This window comes from Danio rerio, chromosome 9, assembly GCF_049306965.1.
Source record: "Danio rerio strain Tuebingen ecotype United States chromosome 9, GRCz12tu, whole genome shotgun sequence".
Taxonomy (NCBI): Eukaryota; Metazoa; Chordata; class Actinopteri; order Cypriniformes; family Danionidae; genus Danio; species Danio rerio.
The window spans coordinates 34,858,779-34,885,380 of record NC_133184.1 but is presented as its reverse complement, the minus strand read 5'-3'; the positions used below and the strand labels follow the sequence as shown (position 1 = coordinate 34,885,380).

The window sequence follows — 26,602 nt, the reverse complement described above, 5'->3', positions numbered from 1 at the left end:
TCTGGTTCTGAGCAATTTTATTCAGATCTGCAGAATATTTGCTTGAAATAATTCACTTTAATAAGCATTAAGATAAATTAAAAACTACAATTTAAAATGAATACATTCCAGAGAATAAACAACATGGAGTGAAGATGTGGACGTTTTTGTGTTTTCACTTGAGGAATAATGATTACTGGAAATATTAGCTTCTCGTTTGCCGTTTTCTTCAACTACAACTACAGAACAGGTAAAACTGTTCCTTAACTAGAGCATTTGTTTTGAGGCACTTCAATAAAAGGGCAAGATATTCTAGCAAGTAGCATTTGAGATTGCTGAATCAGGTTCTGCATGCTAAAATTAAAGCGACAACCTAAAAACGTCCTTAAGGTCACACACAGACATGGATGAAAACAATTCCCTTGGGTACAGAAAAAAGTGCATTACAATTCCTCTGCTGTAAATATTAACAGAATATTTATTCTACATAGACATTCAATATCCAAATAAAAATAAACATGTATTTTCCTTAATTTAAAGTGGGAGAGGAAATACAGCTGAATAAAAGACATTCAGAAAGCAACGGATACTGGCAGGCAAACAAATGACATTGTCAATATTTTCCAACAGATAGATGAGACTTCCATGAAGACGAAAAAAAAAACAGTTCAGGAAAAAACACTGCAATTGGATTTCAGTTTGAGAAATGACTGATAGTCTAGGATACAACTGAAATAAATGCCATGGACCAATCAATTAATACATTTCCTTAATGACCAAATAATCTTTAATTTGGCTCAATCACTAACAAACATCAATGGAATGTGCACAGAATGAATGCAAAGCCCACATTAAGCCCAATTTAAACACAAAAATGATATACATTCACAGCATGTACGACTTAGAATAGTCATAAAGTTTAAGAGACCTTTAACAACTTGACGTGCATCGATTAAGATCTTAAGAAACTGATCAGGGTCCTTTAAACATTTCATGTAAACTACTATGCTACAATGAAAGCTCATTGCACCTTTAACAATGAAGAGAAACTGATTACATAAAATACAAAAGGAAATACAGACTTTGAGTAAAAGGCTTAGGGATGGGATTTCTCATTTAACTGTCCATTCCATCTAGGAACTCTCCTTCGGTGATGTGCTCCAGGCGCTTCATGACTTGATCACTGCTGGACGGCGGGTAATCAGCGGCATAATGAGAGAGGTGTGCAGAGGAGGAGCCATTAAAAGAGCAGCAGAGGGTGTTGAAGAACGGCACCAGATCCACAATTGAGTAGAGAGAGCGCAGCGTGAGCAAAGGAAACTCCACTCGATCTGTACTAGACTCCGCTGCTGTTCCATTCAGCTCCTGAACACAGACATTTATAGACTGATATAGTGAACATTTGTAAAAATCATGAACATATTAAAGACTTAGGTCATCTAAAAATAAAAATATACTGTTAATTCACTCATCCTCAGGCCATTTAAATTGTAGGTGATTTATTTTACTTTAGTAGGATTTTAAAGAGGATTTTCTAGCCAAAATCGTTTCCCTTAATGATTCGTAATGCAAGGCAAAGGCTACTGCCACTTTAAATATACAGAAATACAGTTAAATTGATACCTTTGTCTTTTATGATGCACTGATATACAAAACGTTGTGTTGTTGTTTAGTACTTTTAACATAGGTTGACAAACTTCTCCATTTGCGCTCTATATGACACTTTCTTACACACGTGCACGGCAATTTTTTTAAAACTTAGTTTTTCTCTTCATTTTAGTTTAAATGCTCAAAATTATTAAATCAGGAAGCATTTTTTAGACAAGCAAAAAATGTCATCTTGTAAGAAATATTATATTAAAATTAAGTGAGTTTTCCTTAAAACAAGCTAAATAATCTGCCAATGGGGTAAACAAATTAAACTTAAACAAGACAACATTATTTGCTTGTCTAGAAAATGCATCTTGATTTAAAAAAGTAAGTTAGAAAAGCTTTTATTGTCAGTGGGCTTGACAAACCATGGAGACACTGCATGTATATACTGTATGCAGTGTATGTGTGAGGGTGAGTGTGTGTGTGTGTGTGTGTGTGTGTGTGTATAAACAAAAAACCTGCTAAACTAAGTTAGACATGTCATGGTATCTATTGAGTGATACTGTACGGTAAACTCTTGTTTTGCTGCTCCCTGGTCATTTTTTCATGATATTTTTTTGCTTTGGATAAAAAGCATCTGCTGAATGAATAAATGTTAATGTTGCACCCTTCATTATTGTCACAAGTACATATCATTTTGAAGACCATCCTCCCATTTTAAACTAACAGTGTCTGTCAGTTCAGGTTTATATTTTTTGCTGCAAAGACATCATCATGTGACAGGACGCTTCATACTGTCATGAATGTTCTCATGACTGTTTACATGTGGAAGATGTATATGTAAAGGTAAGAATGTAAACAACATTTTGTTTTTTTGCACAGACCAGTCAATTTACATTACTAGACCTCAATGTAACATCAAAAGCCACAGGTATTTATTACGTAAAGGAGGTAGACTAGCATTTTATTACTCGCCAAGGATGTTTAAAGTCAATGTGAATTTAAAATGGACATTTATTTTGCTAGTTCACGTTGTTATTCTTAAGTTGAATAGATAACCAAAGTCAATCAAAGTTTGAACATTTGCTTCCTTATTTCGAGTGGCGGTGCTTCTCTGTAGCGGCTTTTCAATTGCCGCTATCGTTGGTAGAATGAGCAAGTTTTGTATACGTAAAAGTTCATTCATTCATTCATTTTCTTGTCGGCTTAGTCCCTTTATTAATCCGGGGTCAACACAGTGGAATGAATCGCCAACTTATCCAGCAAGTTTTTACGCAGCGGATGCCCCTCCAGCCGCAACCCATCTCTGGGAAACATCCACACACACTCATCCACTACGGACAATTTAGCCTACCCAATTCACCTGTACCGCATGTCTTTGGACTGTGGGGGAAACCGGAGCACCCGGAGTAAACCCACGCGAACGCAGGGAGAACATGCAAACCCCACACAGAAACGCCAACTGAGCCGAGGCTCGAACCAGCGACCCAGCGACCTTTTTGCTGTGAGGCGACAGCACAACCTACTGTGCCACTGCTTCGCCCTACTTAAAAGTTTGTAGGCAAAATAGATGCAAATAAAATGTCTTCAAAACAACAGGATTCTATGATCTGTATTGCTCACTACTCTTTAGAAACTTACGGTAAAAACTGTGTGCATCCTCCCAATACACTTCCTCAATGCAATGAAGCCACAGTTATATAGTATCGTACTGCCACCTAGTGGCCATGTATGGCTTCAACAGTAGGAGGCCCCGCCTCCTACTCAATATTCTGTTTAAGTTGGAAGTACATCAACATACTGAAATAAAGGGAACCAGAGGTTGCATAGACATTTAATACTTAACCAAAAAAGAACAACCTACATAAATAGCATGACATGAGTGTATAAAAAAAAAGAGAGAGCAAATTCATAGTAAACTACCCCTCTAAAGCAGGTCTTTTAGTGTGTGGAGATTTTACCCCATAGCGTCGGTTTATTCCATCCAGTATCCTGACAATATGAGGTTTACACTCTTGTTCGCCTTCCAGCAGAGTGTTTCCTGGTCCGTCATAATGGTCAACATCTACTTCAGGAATGAAAGCCCAGCGATACCTGCATGAATGAATAGCAATAAATAAACATCATTAAGGTCAGTCGTTAAGGCTTAGAGAAGATCACTGATTCTCTATGTTGGGTTAGGCATGACAAATTTCCAACTGTAGCCTACTGACAGTTGCCAATGTTGGGGAAACCACAATTCACTTAGGTTAAAATGTCAAAAGACCTAATAAGTAGTTACCCATGAGCAGTAACTTTATATTTATAGAAGTTTGATATACCTTAAAGGGGTAGCTCACCTAAAAATGAACATTTCCTCACCATTTACATAATATATCGTTTTTGAACAAACGAAGAGAAAACAAAATTACACAAGATTGAAATCACCTGATTATGAGTAAATGAAGGGGGAATTTTTTTAATTTTGGATGAACTGCCTCTTAAAGTAAAAGGGATTTTTAAGGCAAAGCAAATGAATTTTGATAATGGTAACAAGGTCATGTTTTGTTTAGTTTTACCTTCCTATGAACAACATATTATTTTCCATTGGTTTCACATAAAGATTACATTACAATAAAATAATAATTAAAATTGTGAACTTTAAGCACACCAATCATACGAAATATTTTTTGGAGGTATTTTAAGGTTTCTTTTTGTGTGTGTGCCTTTAATTTAAATAACTGTTTAATTAAACTAACTATTCAAAAGCTTCACGGGGTATACAGGCAAAACTGTAATATTGTGACATATTATTGAAGTTTTAATGTCTAATTATTTCACAAGACCACTCTTGGGTAACTTTTCACAAATAGACATCAAGGACACACCTCGACATACAACTCTGAAGTCAACGAGACCGAGAGAACATGCACACCAGAATTGACATCCTTATATAATGTAGATCTCATTTCAAAATCTAACTTACCATACAGGGTCATGTCTGGTCTCTCACTATGTTCATAAAGATAAACCTATCCAACATTTAATCGAACATTGTGATACTTTTTTTTTTCAGAATTATTGATGAATTATTCTGACCGATTTTAGTTAATATTTGGTGAATGAAATATTACTTTCATTTAAAAAAAATCTTACTAAACTAAAAGGAGTACACTAAAATTCGAGAACAATTCATGAAAGCCCCCATAATAAGCCTGAACTAATTATCCACAGATTCCCTTAAGATTTTCCTATGGGTTTTTATAATAGGTTTTCCTTTTTCATTTTTTGGCTAAATAGCTGTTGTAAATATAAACTGCTGGTGACTTTACATTTTGATCTGTAGCATGAATTACACAATTATAGCCATAATGGAAATGTGAATTTTGTACCAGCTATGTTTATTTTCAAAATATATTGTTGTAACTACATAAGAATGCTTGGGCGAAAGTTGTAAGCAGTTTGCATTGTACACCAAAATGTCAAACTATCATCATATTGTCTAAATAGAAAACAATGGCAAAATATTTTTCACTGCAGACTTTTAAATACTGATAGCAAATGTTGACAAATATGCATGTATACAATCCATGGGACTCTTACATTTGAAACAGAGGCATGTGGTCAGGAGGGAAAGACACTGCGGTGTCCAAGAACTTGCAGGCTGACAAGTACATGTCCAGCTCGGCCTGAGGGAAACACAGTAGACCATTCTTGTCGTGGCCACCCCGCAATTTACTCCTGAAACAAAAGTAGGATTGATTTTCTATGTTAATGGAAGAAAAAAAATAACAACGGTATCTGGTCATGAAGGAATACTTACTTTGTAACTTCTTTATCATCCAGCAGTGCCTTTTCAAGTCGGTTAAAGATGCGTATCTGAAAGAGTCAACATACACAATCAAACTGCATCCGACCAAAAGAGAAAACATATGAAGAGTTCAGATGCAAAAACCTTTAAGTGCCATCTGAAATTTCCATCGAAATTGAAAATGTACTCAACCTCCTTTTTTATGTTAAGATATTTCACTTTAAAGACCAGGAAAATGACTTATTCTTTGCCATAATAGTGATGTTACTAAACATACACACAAGAGTCTGATAAAAATTTTAGAGGAAAATTTCAGACGCCATTTAGATGATTTTGCATCTAAACTCTTCATATTCAGTAGCACTTAGTACGCATTTTAATGACTGTGGCAATTAAAGTATGTCAGTTCAACAATTACTGCAGTTTAAACTCAAATTATTGGTTCATGACAAAGTTTACAACAATCTTTAAACTCTCAAATTATTCTCTGATATTTATCTCTATATCACATCACCACAGAATTAACCAATTTCTTCTGTGAAATAAAAGTCTTTATTTGACATACTGTGTCTGTTCTATGCTGTTGTAATAATTTTAATAATGCAACAACAACAGCTTATCAGGGAAATGCCTTTTGTATTGCATGACAAATTTATTCTATCATTTTAAAGGTGAAGAGTTGATGTGAAAATATTTTCTCAGAACTGTGTACTGGCTTACACAAGCTGGTTATTAGGAGTCCATCAAAAAATCCTTTGGCTGTCAGAAACTCAAGTCACAGGCCTGATGCACAGTTAATCAGCCACTCATTTTCAGCATTTCACGTCTAATCATTTAGATTGAAAACTTTTCACTTAAAACACTTTTGTAAATTTATTTATACGTCAGGTAATACTGTACAAATTAACCCTGTATTCTGAAAAAACAACAACTTTATGCTTCATCAAAGAAATTAATGGAAACAGGGTATATTTCACAGGATACAAGTTAACTTGAAATATTCATTTAAATAGAAAGTTGGCCACAAAAAAAAAAAAAAAAAATCAATTGAGAAATGGATATACTGAAGAATGTTTGGAAAAAAGAGCAATTTACTTTAATATTGTTTTTTTGTTCCTACTATGAATGTCAATAGTTACGTTTCAACCCACCTATTTTTTATGAAAAACCGGTTGATGGAAACGCCAAGATGCGCATACATTTGGAAAAATGCGCATAAAATGTATGCACATAACCGAGTAGGATAAACTTTTTATTTGATAAGAAAAGATGTGCATAAACTATGATGAAAACACTTTTACCAAACAAATTCCAGTATGAGCTTTAAAAAAAGGTCATGTTATTTTGTTATAAGAGATAATGTGATGATAAAAATGTGAGCCACCGCACGCTCACAGCATGTCAGGATTGCCTTCTGAGGCACAAGTCATTTATTAAATGAAGAAAAGATTCTCCTACTGCAGCAAATTCAGTTTTTACTGTTGATATTTGGCATCAGATAATCAGGAAGTGATGATTTTGTTCGCTTTGACTCATTAGATTTATTTGCACGTCTTTTATGCGATAATTCAGTTTTGTGCATAAAGTTCATTCAGATTTTTGCATGGAAACATAACTAATGGCTGTTTTTTTTCTTCAGAACACTCTAGAAAATATCTTGTTTTGTGTTCAACCAATAAAAAAATCATAAAATTGTAGAACCACTTGCATGTTTTGATTGTTGGGTGAACTAATCCCTTTAAGTATAAGGTAAACAGTTTGTATAACTATACTATAAAATGCTCTAGCATAAAGCAAGCATGTTAAATGATACAATCTGACATGCAAATTTAAACAACCAACATTTGTATATGAGCAATGCATGGGGTGCAAAACATCCCAAATTTAATGGACTATATGCACACAGACCTTTAATTTTCAGTCAGGCAGCCCAATGGCTTTCCATTACAAAATTGTCACGTTTAAGATCTGATTTCTTTAAAAATTAGCAATCTTCACTTTCTGTTAGATATATGATATGAAGTGGATCTAAGATCGAACAATAAGAACTTCATTTAATTCCATTTTCCCCCGCCATGTCATACTGGGGTAAAATAAACTGTCATATTTTAATGGAATTTCTGCGCTAGCCTGTTGTTACTGACGGCACTAGTGGTTACAAGTGGTCTTTCATCTCGTTTTATGCTTGAAGAACTAAATGAATGCTTAAGTCACTTTAACTGAATGTATTGTAATGACATTATAACATCGATGCTGTAGAAACAACCTTGTGAAATTTCAAATAGTTACATTAAGCTTTCATCGGAAGTTTGTCGTTAGCTTTAAAACTTTAGCTGTGCATAGAGACCATTACTTTTAACCTAAGATTTTTTTAAAGAACGAATACGTGATCTTCACCCCAGTTTGTTTGCTGTTGGAAAAATACACAGTTTTCTGCCAACTGGCAAACTAGGGTCTGCTTTTTTATCAGACTGGCTGACACAGAACACACATCTCTAAGCAGAATAACTGGCAGAAGCACTGCTAAAAAAAAGGATCTTTAACTTCAGCATTCTAAATCACTGTAAACAAATTACATTTGTTTTTTTAATTACTCATGTTGCACAGAGCACTACAAAAAATCAAAAGAGGACTGTGGGTTTATTTCTTACCAGCTCAGTCACCATGATTGGCCAGAGGGAGGTGAGATGTTGTGGTGAGATCCTCAAAAGGAGAACACGAAACATGAGAAACATCTGAGCTGACACTGATGGGCTCTGTCCTACACGCAGGTTCTCTGTCAGACGCTCTACAATATATGTTAAAAAAAGGAATTAGCTACATATTTTCATATTCTATGACAATTGTATTTGTTTTCCACACAAACTGAGTGATACCTTGAATTAGAGGCAAATAGAAGTGGTACTGGTCATTTTCTCCACTAAACATGGCAAAAGCCTGTCGTTTCAGTAACATGGGCTTCTGCTCAGCGCTGTTGAAGAGTTTTAAAGAACTGCTCTGCATACCTGCGTATTACAACATGAACCCACACAATCCATGTAATGCATTGATCATACAACAAATGACAGTAAAAGCCCAAAAGATACCCCAGTTTTATGCATACATGAGAGTCCACATATTTTGAATAGTTTGAATTTTGTCATCATTGCGCAATGTTTTTGTACCCACCCCTCACTGAAAAAGCTTAAGAATTGTTCCCATACACAAGCTCATTTGTCCTATTTTGACTGCTATGCCATAATAAATTGTGAAAATAACCCATTGAAAAAGGATTTAAGACCAAGCGGAATCCTGTGCGGGCTATTGCTTCGGCGTGACTGGGGAAAGATGAATGTGCTAGCCAGTTCGTGTTTGCCACTTAGCCTAATAGTTTTTAATGTAAAATTTGAACAGACTCCTATTTTTTCTAAATGATATATGATGCAATACATTTGTATTTGAAAAATAAGTGTTGCTCTTATATATTTTTTTCTGAATCTTTGGGAAATGTTATTGGAACATCAAAAAGTGTAGTTATGATAACTATTTGACAAGCGACTGCAGCTTAGCTGCTACAGCTAAATATGCAAAATATAAAAATAAAAAGTACTTAAAATATATAAGAAAAAGCAGTAAAAATTGTGCTTAAAACGTCACTAAAATCAGTATTTAAACCTCATAATTAAATAGAAAATGAGGCAAATAACTGCAGAAAGGTTCAGTTTTTAATAAAAAGGACCACCCCCCTTCAACAGGCTGGCTACGGGCCTGTCCACTATCTGATTTGTCTAGCAAAGTCGTCCATGCGTTTTCAATAGTTTTTGCACTACTTAGTTTGTCCACCAGGTGTCAACACTGAACTGGTTTGTTGTCTTAAAGATATAGTTCACCTAAAAATGGAAATTCTGGCATCATTTACTCACCCTTGATTGCGCCAAACCAGTTTGATTTTTTTTGTTTGTTTGTTTGTATTTATTTTATTTTTTGGCACTTTTACACAAAAGACGATCTATTCACATTAAAAGTAGGAAGTCTATGGAAGTCAATGGTTACTGAATTTCAAAAGTCTTCAAAACATCTTTTGTGTTCAACAGATCAAACAGGTTTGGAACACATCAAGAGAACTCTAAATTACTACGTTATAACGTTTTTTTATATTAATATACCTGTACATTTTCTTCAATTTCTGTAATTCTGTTGCACTGTAGAAGCTCTGTCACGAAAACAAACTCCTCGTATGCGTGAACATACCTGGCAATGAATCTCTCTGATTTTGATTTAAATGCGCTTATGTGGTTCTCACGTATGCATAAAGGCATGTACAAAAAATAAATATACTCTGAGCTTGAAGCTGAAATATGTACAGTTCGTATACTCACTCATCAAGTCTTTGAACATGGTTTTCTCATGAGTCAGAAGATGGTCTATAATGGATCTCCAGCTAAAGCACAATATGAAAGTTTAGTGGCTTCAAACATTCAACTAGTGCTTTATACACACAATTATACACAGATTTTATTTATAAACCATTTTTTCAATCACCAAAGCAAATTTTATTTGCATTAAAAATAGTAAAACTTATTGTAATTTACGTATTGTAAAAAAAGAGTTATAAATATTGTAAAATAATATACAACTAGATGTATAAATGTATAAATAAATAATAAATTGAAATTTATTTATTTTCAAAACTCATTAGTCCAGCTTCATTTTCACAGGGTCCTTCAGAAATTATTGCTTTTGCTGCTAAATATAATTTTCTGGAAACCCTGATATTCAAACATGTGAGAAGAAAAAAAAAATCTGCAAGGACATAATAAACTGATCAAAAGGCACAATAATGTTTCAAAAGACTTATATTATAGGAATAATATAAAAAAAAGAATAATGCAGAAAAGAATAATGCACTTACATTTTTTAAATAAAAGATAATAGGGATGATGATAATGGAGCATATGATAAATTGTATTTTAAAATAAAAAAACATACTTTTAAATTGTAATAATATTACTCTAATAATTAATTAATTAAAAGTACTTTTGATTAGTAGTTTCGGTAGGCCAAGCACATTATTTGGCCAATTATTTGACCACTTTGACACAATATGATATGATTTAACAAAACATTGAATATATTTAAGAGTGCAAAAATGTCCATCTTACTGGTAGGAACATGAAGACTCCATTGTAAAAAACAGAGGGTCCATGAAAAGCTCCAGCACCTCTTTCTTCCATGCTCGCTTAGTGTAGGCATATCCACTCAGACTGCTCAACAACTGAGCACCCGCACAGAAACTAGGCATGTTATAGGCACTGAGAGACACAAATTGAGAAAAAAATTACTAAACCTTTTTTTAAAAAAATGAGAAGACTTTTAAATCAAATCCACCAGTCACATAACAGGTAATAAACTCAAGTAAACTGCATATTTGGCACACTCACCTGTGATTTTTTAGATAGGGAAAAACATAATACATTAGACGTGAAATGAGAGGCACAGCTTTCTCCTTCTCGTCGCTGCGATAGACCATGTCCAAAAGTGGAGCCAGAACCTACAAACACAAGAGCACCTATTTTGAAATACCTTTGTTGCAATTCTCTGGTCCGTTTTTAAAAAATAAATCAAATTCAGTACATTAAGTAATGCAATAATTACTTTTTTCCTCAATATGTTTCATATCCACATTTTCTATCATATTTTGTAAAATAATACAGATTAATGACAATGTTTCATGATGATGTTTTATTTCCAATGTTGTATAGCAAAATTGTATAGCACATGTGGACATTCAGTTGCAGTCTGAAGCCCCGTGTCTGCACATCTCTTACCTCAGCCAGCAGAACCAGAGCTTGTACACTGAATACAGATGGTGCTGAAGACGATACCATAGTACTGCCCTGACCTGCATACTCTGAAAAAAAGACAGAGTCCATTTTTATAAACTGCCTCTATTTAAGGCATGCATTACAGCTAGGCATCATTACTAGATTATGTCGGATACAGAGTGCAACAGGTCAGGTTGTGGAAGTAGAAATAGCGTTCATTTACTTCAAAGTGAAACTGATTTTTAACAACTGGATGTCTATGCTCACTAATCTGTTGCATATGCTTTACCAATGTTTTGGTATTTGGGATGAGCCGAAATTAATATTTTTGTTGGTAAGGATAACCCATAACTTTATTTTTGGATGCAGACAAACATGGCATGGTTACTAAAATAAAGTGCATGCAAAAACACTGATTTGAATCTGCAGAACACAAGGAAACTGCTAGTAAAAATCTTTCTTTTTGTAAAACCATGTAAAAATAGCAATTCTGATAAACAAGCCACAGTGGAAAAACTCCTAAAACCTTTAGCTAGCAAAAACCTCTTCTAAAGTGCATGTGAAAAATCACATCATGCAAATAAAAACCTTCCTGCCCAGACGCACACACATAAACGGATTTAACTGGAGGAAACCATTACATTATCAGCTTTAATATATAGGCCAATGACCAATATGGCCTTCAAAATACAGTGCATCCTTCACATTTTAAAAACGATTGGGTATTTTAGCAGACTGCTAAAACTGCATCACCCATAATGCTCTGCAGAAAATCCGTCCAATCAGAGTGACAGAAAAAAAAAAAAGATATTTAGTTCTGTTCACTCCCATGAAAAACAAAATCAAGATGATTCCCTAAACTCTCAAAATTCTTAGTATACTCCTCCTAGCTTATTGCTTTATTTCTTGGGTTAACACCTAATCAACATGGGGGAAATTAATGGAAGATACTTCTGGAACCATCACTGCTAAAAAAAAACTAGGCAGGCACTAATTCACTCTATACAGCAGGCCTCACCAATCTCGTTCCTGGAGGTCCGGTGACCTGCAGGGTTTAGCTCCAACTTGCCTTAACACACCTCCCTGGGTGTTTCAAATATACCTAGAAAGACCTTGATTAGCTTGTTAAGGTGTGTTTGATTAGGGTTGGAGCTCAAATCTGCAGAACACCGGCCCTCCAGGAACAAGTTTGGTGATTCCTGCGGTATGGTAATCTGCATTATGCTATGTACTGCTGCACAGTTTTACCTTCAAACTCATTGGCGTCATGGTCATCTTCATCTCCCTGAAGACAGACTTGAGGCTGTGCTTTAACCTCCAGGTTTCTACTCAGCCAGCTGGTCTGCTCGAGAGACGAGCCGGCCACAGCTCCCACCGCTTCCAGTATACGCTGACTCACTTCCTGTTGAGGACACAATCACAATAATCAACAAATGCTCGAAGGGTGGGAAAAATACTTTGGGTAATGTTTTTTTTTTTTTGTCATATTCATCAGTTTGACAATGCTTAGTAAGATATGTCTGTTCTAAGTTTTAGTTTCATTTCTACTATATCAACAGAACACTTGTTTTGCCATTTCTCTCTCTTGCTGTACCGGTCTTACCTGCAGTTCTTTGGTATCCCTCTTGTTGTCGATATTGGGAAGTCTGTTTACACAGTCATTAAGGATGCTGCGACAGTAAAATAAACAGAGATTAGTGTTTCAAAAGACGTTTCACCATTCAGTAGAGTACAACGAGAAATACTGTTGTATCTAATAGTAAAGGACAATGAGTTTTCTGACAGATTTTTTTTATTACTGTGGTCATTATTGCTTACTGAGGCGTTTTGTCATTAGTATGCTGCTAAAGTATTTCTTGGTGGTCTCATACTTGTTCCAGTTCATTAGACATGCTGACATTTAAGAGTGCAACACCAGATAAGCAGGTCATTCTTTTTTGGTTGAGGTAACAGATTGGCTGTAACTGTGCATAGTTCATAATTGTGACTACATTATTTTTTATTCACCCAAGGAGTAAGAAGTGTCCAGGTGGGGCGAGGTTAAGCTGAACAGATTCTCTCAGCAGACAGAGGAGAGGATTGATGTTCTCCTGAAGAGCTTGAGCGGTGAGACTGAAAAAACACAATGAGAAATGACAATGCCATCAAAATTACATTTCAAAAATCCCACCATGTAGAACAATCAAATTTGTTTCCAACTTAATTTCAACAGTTCACTGGACTTTGATCATTTTAAAGTAAATGAGCTCATTTGATAGAAAGTAAGATAAGGCACAGTTAAAACTGTGAATGTTGTCATTGGACACTATACCTTTGAATGTAGACGTAGCTGAACTGCAGCATTGGAATGTCCACTAAAGTAGACTTCTGATAGGGAGAAAGAGAGTGAACGTTAATTCAAGATGTAATGCCTACTAACTGGACATATTCTGGTGACAATTATTTTCCCAAGAAGTCCATACAAATTGTCAAAAACCTCCTTTACAATGTTCTTCATTTATGTTATGTATTAGGGTTAAATTATAATACTTATTGTTTCCTTTTTTTCTTTGACATTTCCCAATTTAGATAGATAAAGAGAAGTGCACTATGATAATTATACAGTTATGTCTATAAATATGATTGGGCTTGCATTCACTTGCTGAAGACAAAACTGAAGGCAAAATGTCCCAAGAACAAGCAGGAACTGAGGACAGTTGCTGTAGAGGTCTGGCAGAGCACCACCAAAGATGAAACCCAGCATCTCGTGATGTCTATGCATTTCAGACTTCAGGCTGTAATTGATTGCAAAGGATCTGCAACTAAGTATTAAAAGGTGAAAGTTTGATTTATGATTATTATTCTGTCAAATTACTTTTGGACCCTTAACAAGTGGGAGGCACATAAGCGAACTGTGGTTAATTCCCACACCACTCACCTGATTTGGATGTAAATACTCTCAAATTAAAGCTGACAGTCAATCATTTCATTTCAAATCCATTGTGTTGGTGTTTAGATCCAGAAATATATTAATTATGTTGATGCCCAAAAATTTATGAACCTAACATTAGTCATTAGCTTTTTAAAACTTTTTTTTTTTTGTTTATTGAACTTTCCATTTGAATGAAGGATAAAATTGTAATCACTATTTCTCACCTCTAGTAAGGGAAGTTGTTATACTCTATGTGTGCATGCAGTACCTGGTCTCCTTTGATCTGATGAGGTTTCTTCACCACCTCTCTGATGAGCTGCAGTATGGTGTCTGTACGGAGTGTGTTTAATGCCTTCACTAGATCCACTAGAGTCATCTGTGAATCACTAGCATCTGGCAAAATCTAAGAATGCATACACAAACAGACATAAAAAGGATTAAAAATATCACCGCCAAAATTGGATTACATGATGTCATTTTTGCACTGATACAAATCATTCACCTTGTTTCTGGAACGTCTTTTGCGGCTTTTCCTGCTATTCCACACAGCAGCCACAGATGCCATGACCTGCACACCAAACTGCTGGGTCAATGGCATTAAGAACTCCAGAACCTTTTGCCGCAGGATCTACAGGGAGGAAAAACACATTAATGGCATATCATGCACAGGTGTAGGCAGACAACAGCAGCACACCAATATATTTAACTAAATGGTTTAAATTAAATAAATTTTTTTAATTGTTTGTTTTCTTCAAGTATCAGACATACCTTTGTGCTTTTAAAGTACACAGAAGTAGGTGTGGCTCTGCTACCATGGGTGGAGTCACAGCCCTTGACCACACCCCAGAGTAAGGCCATACTGCTAATCATATGTGGAAACTCCTCCAGAATGGCATTGCTGGCATTTCGCAGGTCTGGAACATCACAGCCTGCAGTTGCCTACAGAGACAACACAAAATGAAAACATAAAATACATTAAATTTTAACATTTTTTATTTATTTATCAACAATGGTTCATTGGTGATCCTGGCATTTACCTGCCACTGGAAAGATCAGATCTGAGTGAAACTACAACTGTACAACAGTGCAAGTATATTGTGAAAAGAGGGGTTGTGGTTGAATATTATGGTGATTTAATACCCAGAGTTCCCACAATTTTCCAGGCATCAACTTACAATAGTTTCAGCCTATTTTTGCAATATTGGGAAGCATTAAACATAATGTTTACATGCACATAACTTACATAAATCAAGCACACCAGAATGCGTGAGACACAAAGTGTTGACAAATCAGTGGACTAGAGGGAAAGAAATTCATTCAATTTCTTTTCGGCTTAGTCCCTTTATTAATCTGGGGTTGCCACAGCGAACTCAACCACCAGCTTATCCAGCATATGTTTAGCGCAACGGATGCCCTTCTAGCTGCAACCCATCACTGGGAAACACCCACACACTCCCACTCGCACTCAAACACTACGGACAATTTAGCCTATTCAATTCACCTATATCGCATGTCTTTGGACTTGTGGCGGAAACTGGAACACCCGGAGGAAACCCACGTGATCACAGAAAGAACATGCAAACTCCACACAGAAATCCCAACTGACCCAGCCGAGGCTCAAACCAGCGACCTTCTTGCTGTGAGGTGACAGCGATACCCACTGCATCACTGCACCGCCTTCCAGAATACTTCTTGCACAAAATGAATTCAAGCACTTTCAAGGATCTGCATGTTTGCTTTCAAAAACTTGCCATTACTTTAAAAGTTTGTGAATCTGAAATTTTATTTTCAAGGATTTCAAGCATCTGTGGGAACCCTGTAAAAACTACAGGTGATATTGGGGCTTTGAAAAGCTGAGTCACTGTCATGTGAGCAGAGCTTAAGATCTATGCATGATACGTGGGACAGGAGGACATTTCCTCCCTAGACGAATATACACCATCTATGCCAGGATCCAGCACCTTTTGTTTTAGCAGATACTTTTATGTCTTACTTTCTTGTGGTCCAGCAGACAGTAGTGTGTTATAGTGGTCAGCCCCTCCAGCAGCGTCAGAGGATAGTCAGGTGCAATGTTCTCCCTCTTTAAGGTACCGCTAAAGAAAACCACAAAATATACGTCCAATTCAAGCTGTGATTGCAATGACAAACCACTAAATATTATCAAATCATGTGCTTCCACTCTCACACAAACAACCACACAGAATATTTACTTGTGTGAACCCTTGATTCCATCGTGCTCGTGCTGTTTAACAAGCTCATCCAGGTTCCTGCAGATCTGGGCAATTATCGGTGATACAATGATGGCCAGTGAGCGTCCTAAATATGGCAGAACATCACACAGCAGGGTGACCCAGGCAGGATGCATGGCACAGCCATACTGTGGGTGCAAAGCCCGGGCTGCTGCCGACACAAACATGCCCTGAGCAGTGATAGGCTGACTGGATACATAACGCACTGCTTTTATGGACTGCTGGAACATCACAGCTGTTTGCCACTCTCGTGCCAAAGCAGAGGACGGTGGTTCTGCTCGACGCTGTGGGTTAGACTGGCCTTGATCGTGTTCTTGTGGCTTGGTATGTGGCGGGCACACGTGGTGCTCCAATACTATAAGAACCTTTAGAAGCTTCAGTAGGGCAATTTGGAGCGGGTGCTCAGCCCAGGTCCCATCACGGCCAAAATTGATAAGGCTCTCCTCTGAGATCTCTCCACCGTCTTCTCCTTGGTCTTCTTCTGGCAACGTGTGCTGGTCAGGTCGATCTACTCTCTGGCAGACATACATGGAGGCGGAAAGTGTTAGAAGGACGTACTGCTGCACCTTGTATCCCCAAAGAAGGTTGCGCACAGCTTCCAGACCAGCGGTTCCCTTCGTGTCTCCATTTTGCTGGGCCACCCTCACCAACTGGATCATCAACTCTGTCAGCACTTCCACACTTTTTACCTGCACCTCTCGATTGGCTTGGAGTTGGCGAGTGGGAACACTAGCATATGAGGGATAGTGAGAGCGGAGGTAGCGCATGCAAAGGCTGGTAAGCAGCTCTAGGAGGAGAGTTGGGGGACAAGAAGGTGAATGGAGAGGAGAAGAGGCAGGCTGGGATGCATCAGGAGTGCCTCCACTTGGTGGAGTTGAGTTCTGCAATTGCCCATAGAAGCTGCCACCATCCTGCGCCTGACGGTGCCTCTGCAGAAGGTTCTGGATGAGGTTGAGATGAGCAATAGAACTGCAGTCCAGAGAAGTACTGGAGAGAGCCTCCACAAACGGCCCTGCACTTGTTCGGAGAATGGTCTCTAAAATAGTGAAGGCGTACAGAATCTGGCTGCTCTCGTACTTCTGCTTATAGAGCAGAACATGGCGGAAGAGTGAATCCACCGCCTCACGTTTCTCCCGCTGTCGTTTCAGCTGCCGGGTCTTGGCCATGGCTTCTAACTGCCCATCATCTTCATCACTAGAGAGCGAATCGGAAACCTGTGTACGTTCTGAATCCACCCTCTGCAAGCCATTGGGAACAGCATCCTCTTCCACACTGCCATCCTCATGCCGCTGTAAGTAAGGGGCGGAGCTTGAGCTGGAGTTTTCAGTGGAGTTCTGAGCTCCGCTGGTGTCTGCAGATTCTGTGTGTTCACTTTCCTCTTCTTCCTCTACTTCTTCATCCTCCCCCTCTGTCTCATCACTCTCACTCTGGGATATTGTTGGCGAATCCGGGGGTGTTAATTCTGGGTCTCGCTCCAACTCAGCCCACAGTGCTTCACGATCTACTATGGTTATGCGATTCACAAAGCTTTCTTCTGTTTGGCAACCAGGTGTCATGCTGTCTCCAGCACTTTTTGGGATGGATCGGTCTCGCCAGATCAGTGCCTTTACATTACCTAAAGCACATAAAAATATTCCATCAGATCCCAAGAACAAAAATACGCAAACTTGCTAAACTTGACACAATTTACATTACTGTGTAATTATGTTCTACCATTCCCCTCTAATTATACGTTTTACTACCAACATGCATTTTATTTATATTTACCAAGGGGCCCAATGCTTAATCCTTTATGTATTCAACTTTCCACATCCTCTTAGAGCAGGGGTGTCAGAAAGTTTTTAGTATATCTAGTAAGCGCTTGATTAGCTGGCTCAGGTGAGTTTGATTAGGGTTGGAGCTAAACTCTCTAGGACACCAGCCCTCCAAGACCGAGTTAGGACATCCCTGTCTTTTCTTTATGCATATTTGGAGCAGATTAATCTTACTTTTATCACATATTAGCACAAAATAAGCAGTTCAAAAGTTTGGGGTCCATGTTTTTTTTAAAGAAGTCTCTTTTTATTTATTGACATTACTACAACTTTACAAAATATTATTACTGTTTATAAATACTGTTTCCTAATGCGGCAGCTAGCTCTCTGAACTTACATGTTCACCCACTGAAGCTAAGCAGGGCTGCACCCGGTCAGTACCTGGATGGGAGACCACATAGGTTGCTGGTGGAAGAGGTGTTAGGGGGTGCCCAATATGCGGTCTGTGTGGTACTAATGCCCCAGTATGGTGACGGGGACTCTATACTGCTCAGTGAACGCCGTCTTTTGGATGAAATGTTAAACTGAGGTCCTGACTCTCAGTGGTCGTTAAAAATTCCAGGATGTCCCTTGAAAAAGAGTAGGGGTTTTACCCTGGCATCCTGGCCTGGCCAAATTTGCCCACTGGCCTGTCCATCATGGCCGCCTAACCCTCCCCATATCATAATTAGCTTCATCACGCTGTCTCCTCTCCACTAATCAGCTGGTGTGCAGTGTGTGGTCTGGCGCAAAAATGAAAAAAAAAAAAAAAATCCACTGGTGGTGGATAAGGATATTCCCTCCTGTGTTTAAAGCACTTTGAGTGCCCAGAAAAGCGCTATATAAATGTAAGGAATTATCATTACTACTACTATTATTATTATTATTCATGTAATGTTTTAATATAATTTATTCATAGACAAAAAGGTGAATTTTCAGCATTATTAGTCAAGTCTTTTAAGAGTCACATGATTTAAAAATGCTGATTTGGTGATCTGTTTTGAAAACAGTTGCTGCCAAATATGTTTAATAAGAACAGAAACGTTTTTTTTTTCTTCAGGATTATTTGATAAACAGCAGTTATTAGCAAAATAACATTTATTTTAATTATTTTTAAAAATCTTTTTACAACAATACAAATACATTTACTGCCACAATATATTCTATAATAATTACTGACCCTCCAATTTTGATTGGCAGCGTACATATCAAGAACTAGAATGTATTTAATGTTTATTATACAAGTTTAGTTCTTTTTATACTGCTATTCGATCTAAAGTTGTATTAAGTCGTTCATTTCTGCCCTGAACTGAAGCTCTCACACCTCTGCTTGCATTTATTTGCTGTGTGTTTTGATTGCGTACCAGCAGAAAGATTCTGTTTGATGCTTTGTATGGGTGATCTCTGTGTTTTCGGGTCCAACAGTAAGAGCAGCACTGGTTCCAAGATACGGACTACATCACTGAGAGAGAGAGCTCGAACTAGCCAGTTCTGTGCTGCAGCACGAACACTACCATCCTGATTGTTCAAGCTATCTAATACCACAAACAAAGACCTGAGAACAAAGAAATATATAGAGGGATTTGAGTGAATATTACATAAAATATTATGAGAAAATATAAATCTGGCAAAAATATTTGGTGTATATATGACCTGTCAAATGAGCGGTTGAGAGAGGTGCTACGACTGGTCTGGATTTCTCGTGTCAGGTGCCACAAGACAGAAAACCTGTGGAGCGCCTCCAGACATACAACCTAACACAAACAAACACACAGAATCGTTTGATGATTGTTGGAAATGTGTAAATTAGGGATGCTCCCATCAAGATTTTTGGAGCAGATACAGAGTCTGAAATCTGATGAGTCAAAGTTTATATAACTTTAATATTGGATAAAGCACATTTTCCCGTTCAAGTATAAGTGGAGCTTTTGTCCTTTCCTAAAAGAATAAATGAGGGATGTTGCATATAATCCCCTAAGCATGTCTCTTATAACCATTTAGTGTGGACACGTCGTGGCCAGAAGCAGCCTTACAGAAAATAAGTAAGAAAATTGACTAATAATGCAATTTGTAAATGAAGTAAGAATAATTCAAGATGCCTCAATGAAGAAAAAGTTTGGAGTGCATTTTTGATGCATAAAAAGCTATCTTCAAGCATCCTCCTCTGCTTGTAAACTAACAATAAATAAACTAACACTTGCGATCGGTTCATTTGATCAGCCAGATAAGCGAGTACTGATCTAGCCATAAAATGTGATTATCAGCCAGTATCAATCAATCAGAGCATTCCTAGAGTAAATGCATTGAATTGACAAATTGCAGTACCTTGTCCCCGCTCAGTAAACCCAAGCAGATGATGTCCTCACAGATTGATGCAGATGGAGCCAAGCAGTGAAGTCGATAGAAAAGCTCTACACAAGATACATGATGCTCTTTACGCTCAGTGTCTAACTGAGCCCACAACACCTGAGATACACGCTACAAAAGATAAAGAGAATCAGTGAAGAAAAATAGGCACTTTACAAAGGGAAATCATTTTCTTGTTTTAATTTATTTGTAGGCCAAATCCCATCTACTTCAATAGAAAAACAATATAATTTAATTTGTTATCAAAACAGTCAAGGTTAAGTTTGAATGACATGGGAAATTAGCTGTAACATTTAAAAACTGTAGTATCGTAAATGTAATTTAGCTCAAATTATGATTTAAAACATTTTGTAGATCAGCTTTTCTGATTAACATGCATGCAACCTTCTACAAATAATTAAATTAAGCAAAAAAAATAAAGCATTAGTTCACCCAAAAATGATTATTGGTTTGCTAGAGATGTTAAGAACACATATTAAAATATTTTACATAAAGTCTCAGAGCTCCTTCATCCTCCACATAGCACTTTCTTTCCCCTATCAGATCATGGTGTGTGTTTATTACAGGCAGTACACTGTATTGCTGCTAGAGTCAGCAGCTTAATAAACAAGCACCATATTGCCTGTAGTAAATGTGCACCCTTACCAGCAAGTTTTTTGTCTTTCATTTTAAAAGATTTTTTTTGGTGCACAAGTGTTCTTGGAGCTTTGTATGATTATAGTTAATATTTCATCTAAAATATCTTCATTTGTGTTCTGAAGCTGAACAAAGGTCTCTGAGTTAAGGGGGAGTAATTAATGACAGAATTCTTCTTTTAGTTACTCAATTCAATGCATTACCAAATAGAAGTCTGTGGAGTCCTCCAGAGTTTTGAGAACCACAGGGTAGACTGGAGGAAGGGTGACCATCTGCAGTTGTCCGCTGAGTGGGTTTGCATCAGAGTTCTTATAACGCTGGTTTTTATCGTGAATGACGAGTGCTAAAGACTGAGAGTGGTTGATCATCTCTAGCAAAGAGGAGATGGCAGTATGTTGGACCTACAAAAATGTAAAAGAAAATGTGTTTGAAAAGGACTTAGATTAGGGAAAAGTCATTTTTCTATGTCAATATCATTTGTCCTATCCCAAATCACTGTGCAAAGGCAACTCTAATAAAGCCATTGATAGTTTGACACTCCTAAATGGTGTAAATGAATGCGCAATCAAACTATTCCTATCCTGTATGAATTTGGAGAATACTGTTAAATAGTAAAGCAGGACTCAAAGTTTGTTTTTTCTATATCATATCATATCATATCATATCATATCATATCATATCATATCATATCATATCATAACATATCATATCATATACTATATTCATTTACCATTAATAAGAAAGGAAATTAGTCTTTCTTATATATTAAGACAGTAGACACCACTATTAGAATTAAATATTTACATTTTGAGTGCTTGTGAACTGGTACCTGGTAGTCTTTAGTTAAGCAACACAGAGTCATCAAAGACCTCAGCCAGTCAGGAAGAGTTCCCTCAATCCCTGATGAGAGAAAAAAATGAGTGCCTAAGAGAACACATCCACAAGAAAGCACTATTTAACACAGTGCAATACAGTTCCTTTACATACCTGTCTTGTTGAACATGGATGTGTGCAGCTCTTGATTTTCTTCCTCAGTGAAATAGACAGGAAACGTTGTACACTCCAGAAGAAGCTGGCAGATCACAGTAAAGGCCTGACGGCATGACTCTGATATCTCCCCTTTGCTCTTTGACTGAAAACTTCCCATCCACTCCAGCTGTGCTGGTCTGTGGTCTTTACCCCCATCTCTAGATAACCCGTGAAGGGCATGAATCCTCAGTTTACTGGGGTTGAAAAACTCTGCAAGCCTGTCTTTGATCAAACCCAGGTCTCGGCTGCCTTTCCGTTTTAGTGGAGACCGCTTGCTGCTTTTAGGAGACGCATTAGCATCAAGCTGATTTGCTTCTTCCTGTTTCTTCTTCTTCTCTGGATCCACTATATCTAACAAATGTCTGCAAGATACAAGAAGTGAATGCAAATAAGACACAGATATAGAAAAAGAGAAAGCAAATATAGTGAGTATGCATACTGCTAGTTTCAGGGCAAGAGAAGAATACTAGTAGATAGCCTAAAGTAGCATTTAAAACAAGGGGTCCTGGTCCTCTAGGGGCCTTAAGGTAATTTAAAATGCTTAAAATATAACAGAAGAGTAAAAATAGGCCAAAATTAATATAACATGATTATATAAATAAGACTAATTGAAAACCCAGAAAGACAGACTAAAAACAGTTGTCAGTTAATGAAAGATTGAAAAAAAAACAATTATAAATGTGCATTTTATGCCAAATTATGCCAATCATGTGTACATTAATAATTCTACACTAAATCACCAATTATTTAGAAGTCAAAGTAGGAACCATTTTAAATATAACAAATGGTTTGCAGATGCATACTGTATAACATTTTTTTGAATGAAATATGAATGCAAAGTCTTGTCAAATGATCTCATTATGTAGAATTATTTTCTTCCATCCGATTACAAATTTAACATTTAAACATTTTGAATACAATTATAAACATTTATGAACTTTGCTAAATGTTACATTTTTGTCACATGACCTGATTATGCTAAATATCATTAAATCAATCAGGTTATAAAATAAACATTATGTAACCTTATATAGGCAAGTTAATTATATCAAACAGGATATGTAAACATCACACTAGTTGGTCATTTTTCACACCGGAAATAAAATATCATGGCAAGTGCATTGTATTTTTATTAATTAAATAGTTTCCTTTCTGGGTGTCATGATATTTGAAAAACATTATGAAATATAAGTCATTTCCATGCATACTCCAAAAATTATGCATTTTGCAGGGTATCTCAAATGAGTGAATTACCTTGTGATCACAATTGCCATTATGTCCTGTACACATTTGGACATGTTTTCTATAGTTCCTCCTCTTCTCCACACGTCCTCAGCTTCACAGTTCACACCAGAAGCAGCTTCGGATCCATTAAGGACAGGCAGGAGATGCTGTTCAGATGGAGATGCACTCAGCCCTAATCCACTGTCTTCAGAGCGTAAAGGAGGATACGGAGCTTCACCCGCCTCCACCTCCTGTGCCTCCTGTCCATTCAGACCATCCTCAGCAGAAACGCTATTCTGGTTACCATCCACCTGCTCACTTTCCTTCACTTTGTTATTGCCTGCCATCATAATCTGTATTTGAACATAAATAGAGGACTTTGAAATATCACACATGTCCAAACCACATTAAGAATAGCATTAGGATATTCATTTAAATTTAGTTCATCTTTATTTCTATAGACCATTTTGAGGGATGTTAAAAAAACAAAACAAAAAAAAACTATGAACTCAACGTATTTTCTTTTTTTACATTTTTTACTTCTTCTGAGAAGAGCCACATATTGATAAATGATGATATGATAGCTGTTTTAACATTAAGTTATGGTTGAATTGCTGTTACAGTTATGAAATAGTTGGATAACAAGCAGAAAGTGTTCATGGGTCAGTGATATCACCACATTGAAATGGTCTATAGCGCTTTTACAATGTGGATTGTGTCAAAGCAGTTTTACATAAAAGTTCTAGTAAATTGAAACTAATTTAAATTATCAAATATCTCAATTTACAGACATAAAAAATACTACTGTTCAAAGTTTGGGATTTGTAAGAAATTACTACTTCAATTTTGTACTTCAAGCAATTTTCAAGCACTTCCCACAAGCATCGATAAGACCTGATAACATTTAATGTTAAAATTGTATATACAACATTTGCAAAGTGCTGTGCAAGTCTGAAAATTTTATCATTTTACAGTACTTTACAACTGTGGTAGATTACTGTATATCATTATACGCCTTTGAAATAATGATTTTATTTGTCATACAGTCTGAAATTAAATCACATTCCCGATAGCTTTTCCAGCCTTTAAAATGCTTTGGTAGTCTTCTACTAATCTGTGCTTTTCTACAACTTTATTCTGATGGTCTTTTGAAAGCAGGGTGTCATGTGAGTAGATGTATACTGTAGATTTACAGAGTGTATGATAATTTCTATTGGCATTGTATATACAGTTCAAGTCAGAATTATTAGCCTCCCTGAATTATTAGCCCCCCAGTTTATTTTTCCCTAATTTCTGTTTAATGAGGAGAAGATTTTTCAACACATTTCTAAACATGATAGTTTTAATAACTCATTTCTAATAACTGATTTATTTTATCTTTGTCATGCTGACAGCACATAATATTTTACTAGATATTTTACACTTCTATGCAGCTTAAAGTGACATTTAAAGGCCTAACTAGGTTAATTAGGTTAACTGCGCAGGTTAGGGTAATGAGGCAAGTTATTGTATAACGATGGTTTGTTCTATCGAAAACAAATAAAGAGCTTAAAGGGGCTAATAATTTTTTTTACCTTAATATGGTTTTTAAAAAATTAAAAACTGATTTATTCTAACCAAAATAAAACAAATAAGACTTTCTGCAGAAGAAAAAATATTATCAGACATACTGTGAAAATTTCTTTGCTCTGGTAAACATCATTTAGGAAATATTTAAAAAAGAAAAGAAAATTCAAAGGGGGGCTAATAATTTTGAATTTAACTGTGTACATACACATATATTAGTTACATTTAAATTGTTACAGGGGTTATATTATGATTTGTTATGTAGTAAAAAAGTCTATTTCAAATGAATGCTACCATTCTTGCAGCACAACTGTTTAAAACACTGAAAATTTCAAATCAGCTTAAATATATTTTCTGAAGTGAAACAAACAAACTGAAATAATCATTCTAAATACCTGCTTCATCATCAAGGAATAAACAAAAAAAATCAAGTGGAAAGTGTTGGGGGATTCATTGTGTGAATTTCTGATGAATGTATTACTCTCATTTATAAACTTATTTGAGTGATTTCAGTATTATTATAATTATTATCTATTGTATTATTACCCATACCTGTGGCATTATTATCAGGTATGTGTGCTTGGGTAAATAAAAAGTCACCCTGTGTAAATGCAGTCAAAGATGAGAGAAGAAATTAGAAGAACAGCATTAATGTCACGATGAGAGTAGATTTATAGAAGCAATACCATAAGGACACCTGCGTTCTGTTCTGTAACTCATGATCATACACATCCGCACACTCAGACATGCGCCCCGCTTAGTTATAATGACTTTTAAAAATATGAGTACCTATGAACTTCAGTTGAACCTACAGTTGTCAACTCATTGGAAAGTGAACAAAATATATTGTTAAGCAATGTTTTCTGGTCGAGTCATCACTTTTGAAACAGGAAAGAAAGACTTTAATTGGACATGGATAAGACCCCTGAAAGACCCTGAGATTCTATTGGTGGTGGACACCTGACAGATTTAAAATCCTATTAGCGGAGAAGCTAAAGGAGGTGTGTTAATGTGTAAATTTGGGAGGAGTATTAAGACAAAGAAGTGTATTTAAACTTTGTGCTATCCTATACTCATCAGACACTTGAACGACCTGTCTCTGTTGTTACTGATGCTGTAACAATAAACTGCTTTGCCTAAAGACTTCAGAGATGCCAGACTTTGTCATTTTTTGAAAAGTTTGACTTAGAGACTTAGAATATTTTTGCAGACCAGAATCTTTTTTCCACAACAAAAGCAGGCATTTGAAATTGTAATATCATTTTACAATATTACTGTTTTGACTGTGTTAAATTGCAGCCTTGCTGTGGGTGAGCAATCTTATCAACTCCAGACTTTTGATTAGCAGTAGAAGTAAAACTAACCCATCATACCTGAGTTTGTTCAACATCTTGTGTATGTGATTCGGCCTCCATATCCATATAAGCCACCGGCATCTGTATCTTACTGAGCACTTTAAAACACGCCCTCATGGCCTGCGTGAGTTCTGATAAGCTGAGAGAAGTCATGTGACTTTGTAGCGACTGCAACATGTTGCCCAACATCTGTGGCAGGTATTGTGTTTGAATCTCTGCGTAGAGTTCCTAAAACAAACAAACCAAGAAAAGAGATGAGACCAAATTAAAAAAATTTAGACGACTAGACCGAAGATGAATCATTAT

The 26,602-nt window shown here is 36.5% G+C and overlaps 1 protein-coding gene across 3 annotated transcripts in view; it reads right to left on the bottom strand.

The window, feature by feature from the left end:
- Positions 1-26,602, bottom strand: part of dop1b (DOP1 leucine zipper like protein B) — a 54,778-nt gene continuing 28,176 nt past the window's right edge. For all 3 annotated transcript variants that reach the window (XM_073912891.1, XM_017357831.4, XM_073912890.1), the window contains exons 13-39: positions 26,315-26,524; positions 23,406-23,728; positions 22,110-22,513; positions 21,952-22,022; positions 21,326-21,523; positions 20,445-20,597; positions 19,773-19,873; positions 19,484-19,674; positions 16,288-17,941; positions 16,071-16,170; positions 14,846-15,016; positions 14,580-14,705; positions 14,346-14,480; positions 13,478-13,533; positions 13,174-13,278; positions 12,770-12,836; positions 12,415-12,568; positions 11,170-11,252; positions 10,783-10,892; positions 10,504-10,653; positions 9,721-9,782; positions 8,239-8,367; positions 8,014-8,150; positions 5,375-5,430; positions 5,155-5,292; positions 3,534-3,666; positions 1-1,344 (exon numbers count right to left, since the gene is read on the bottom strand). In XM_073912891.1, coding sequence (XP_073768992.1) covers positions 1,096-1,344; positions 3,534-3,666; positions 5,155-5,292; positions 5,375-5,430; positions 8,014-8,150; positions 8,239-8,367; positions 9,721-9,782; positions 10,504-10,653; positions 10,783-10,892; positions 11,170-11,252; positions 12,415-12,568; positions 12,770-12,836; positions 13,174-13,278; positions 13,478-13,533; positions 14,346-14,480; positions 14,580-14,705; positions 14,846-15,016; positions 16,071-16,170; positions 16,288-17,941; positions 19,484-19,674; positions 19,773-19,873; positions 20,445-20,597; positions 21,326-21,523; positions 21,952-22,022; positions 22,110-22,513; positions 23,406-23,728; positions 26,315-26,524 — 5,466 coding nt within the window. In that variant the 3' untranslated portion in view covers positions 1-1,095. The remainder of the gene's footprint in view (positions 1,345-3,533; positions 3,667-5,154; positions 5,293-5,374; positions 5,431-8,013; positions 8,151-8,238; positions 8,368-9,720; positions 9,783-10,503; positions 10,654-10,782; positions 10,893-11,169; positions 11,253-12,414; positions 12,569-12,769; positions 12,837-13,173; positions 13,279-13,477; positions 13,534-14,345; positions 14,481-14,579; positions 14,706-14,845; positions 15,017-16,070; positions 16,171-16,287; positions 17,942-19,483; positions 19,675-19,772; positions 19,874-20,444; positions 20,598-21,325; positions 21,524-21,951; positions 22,023-22,109; positions 22,514-23,405; positions 23,729-26,314; positions 26,525-26,602) is intronic.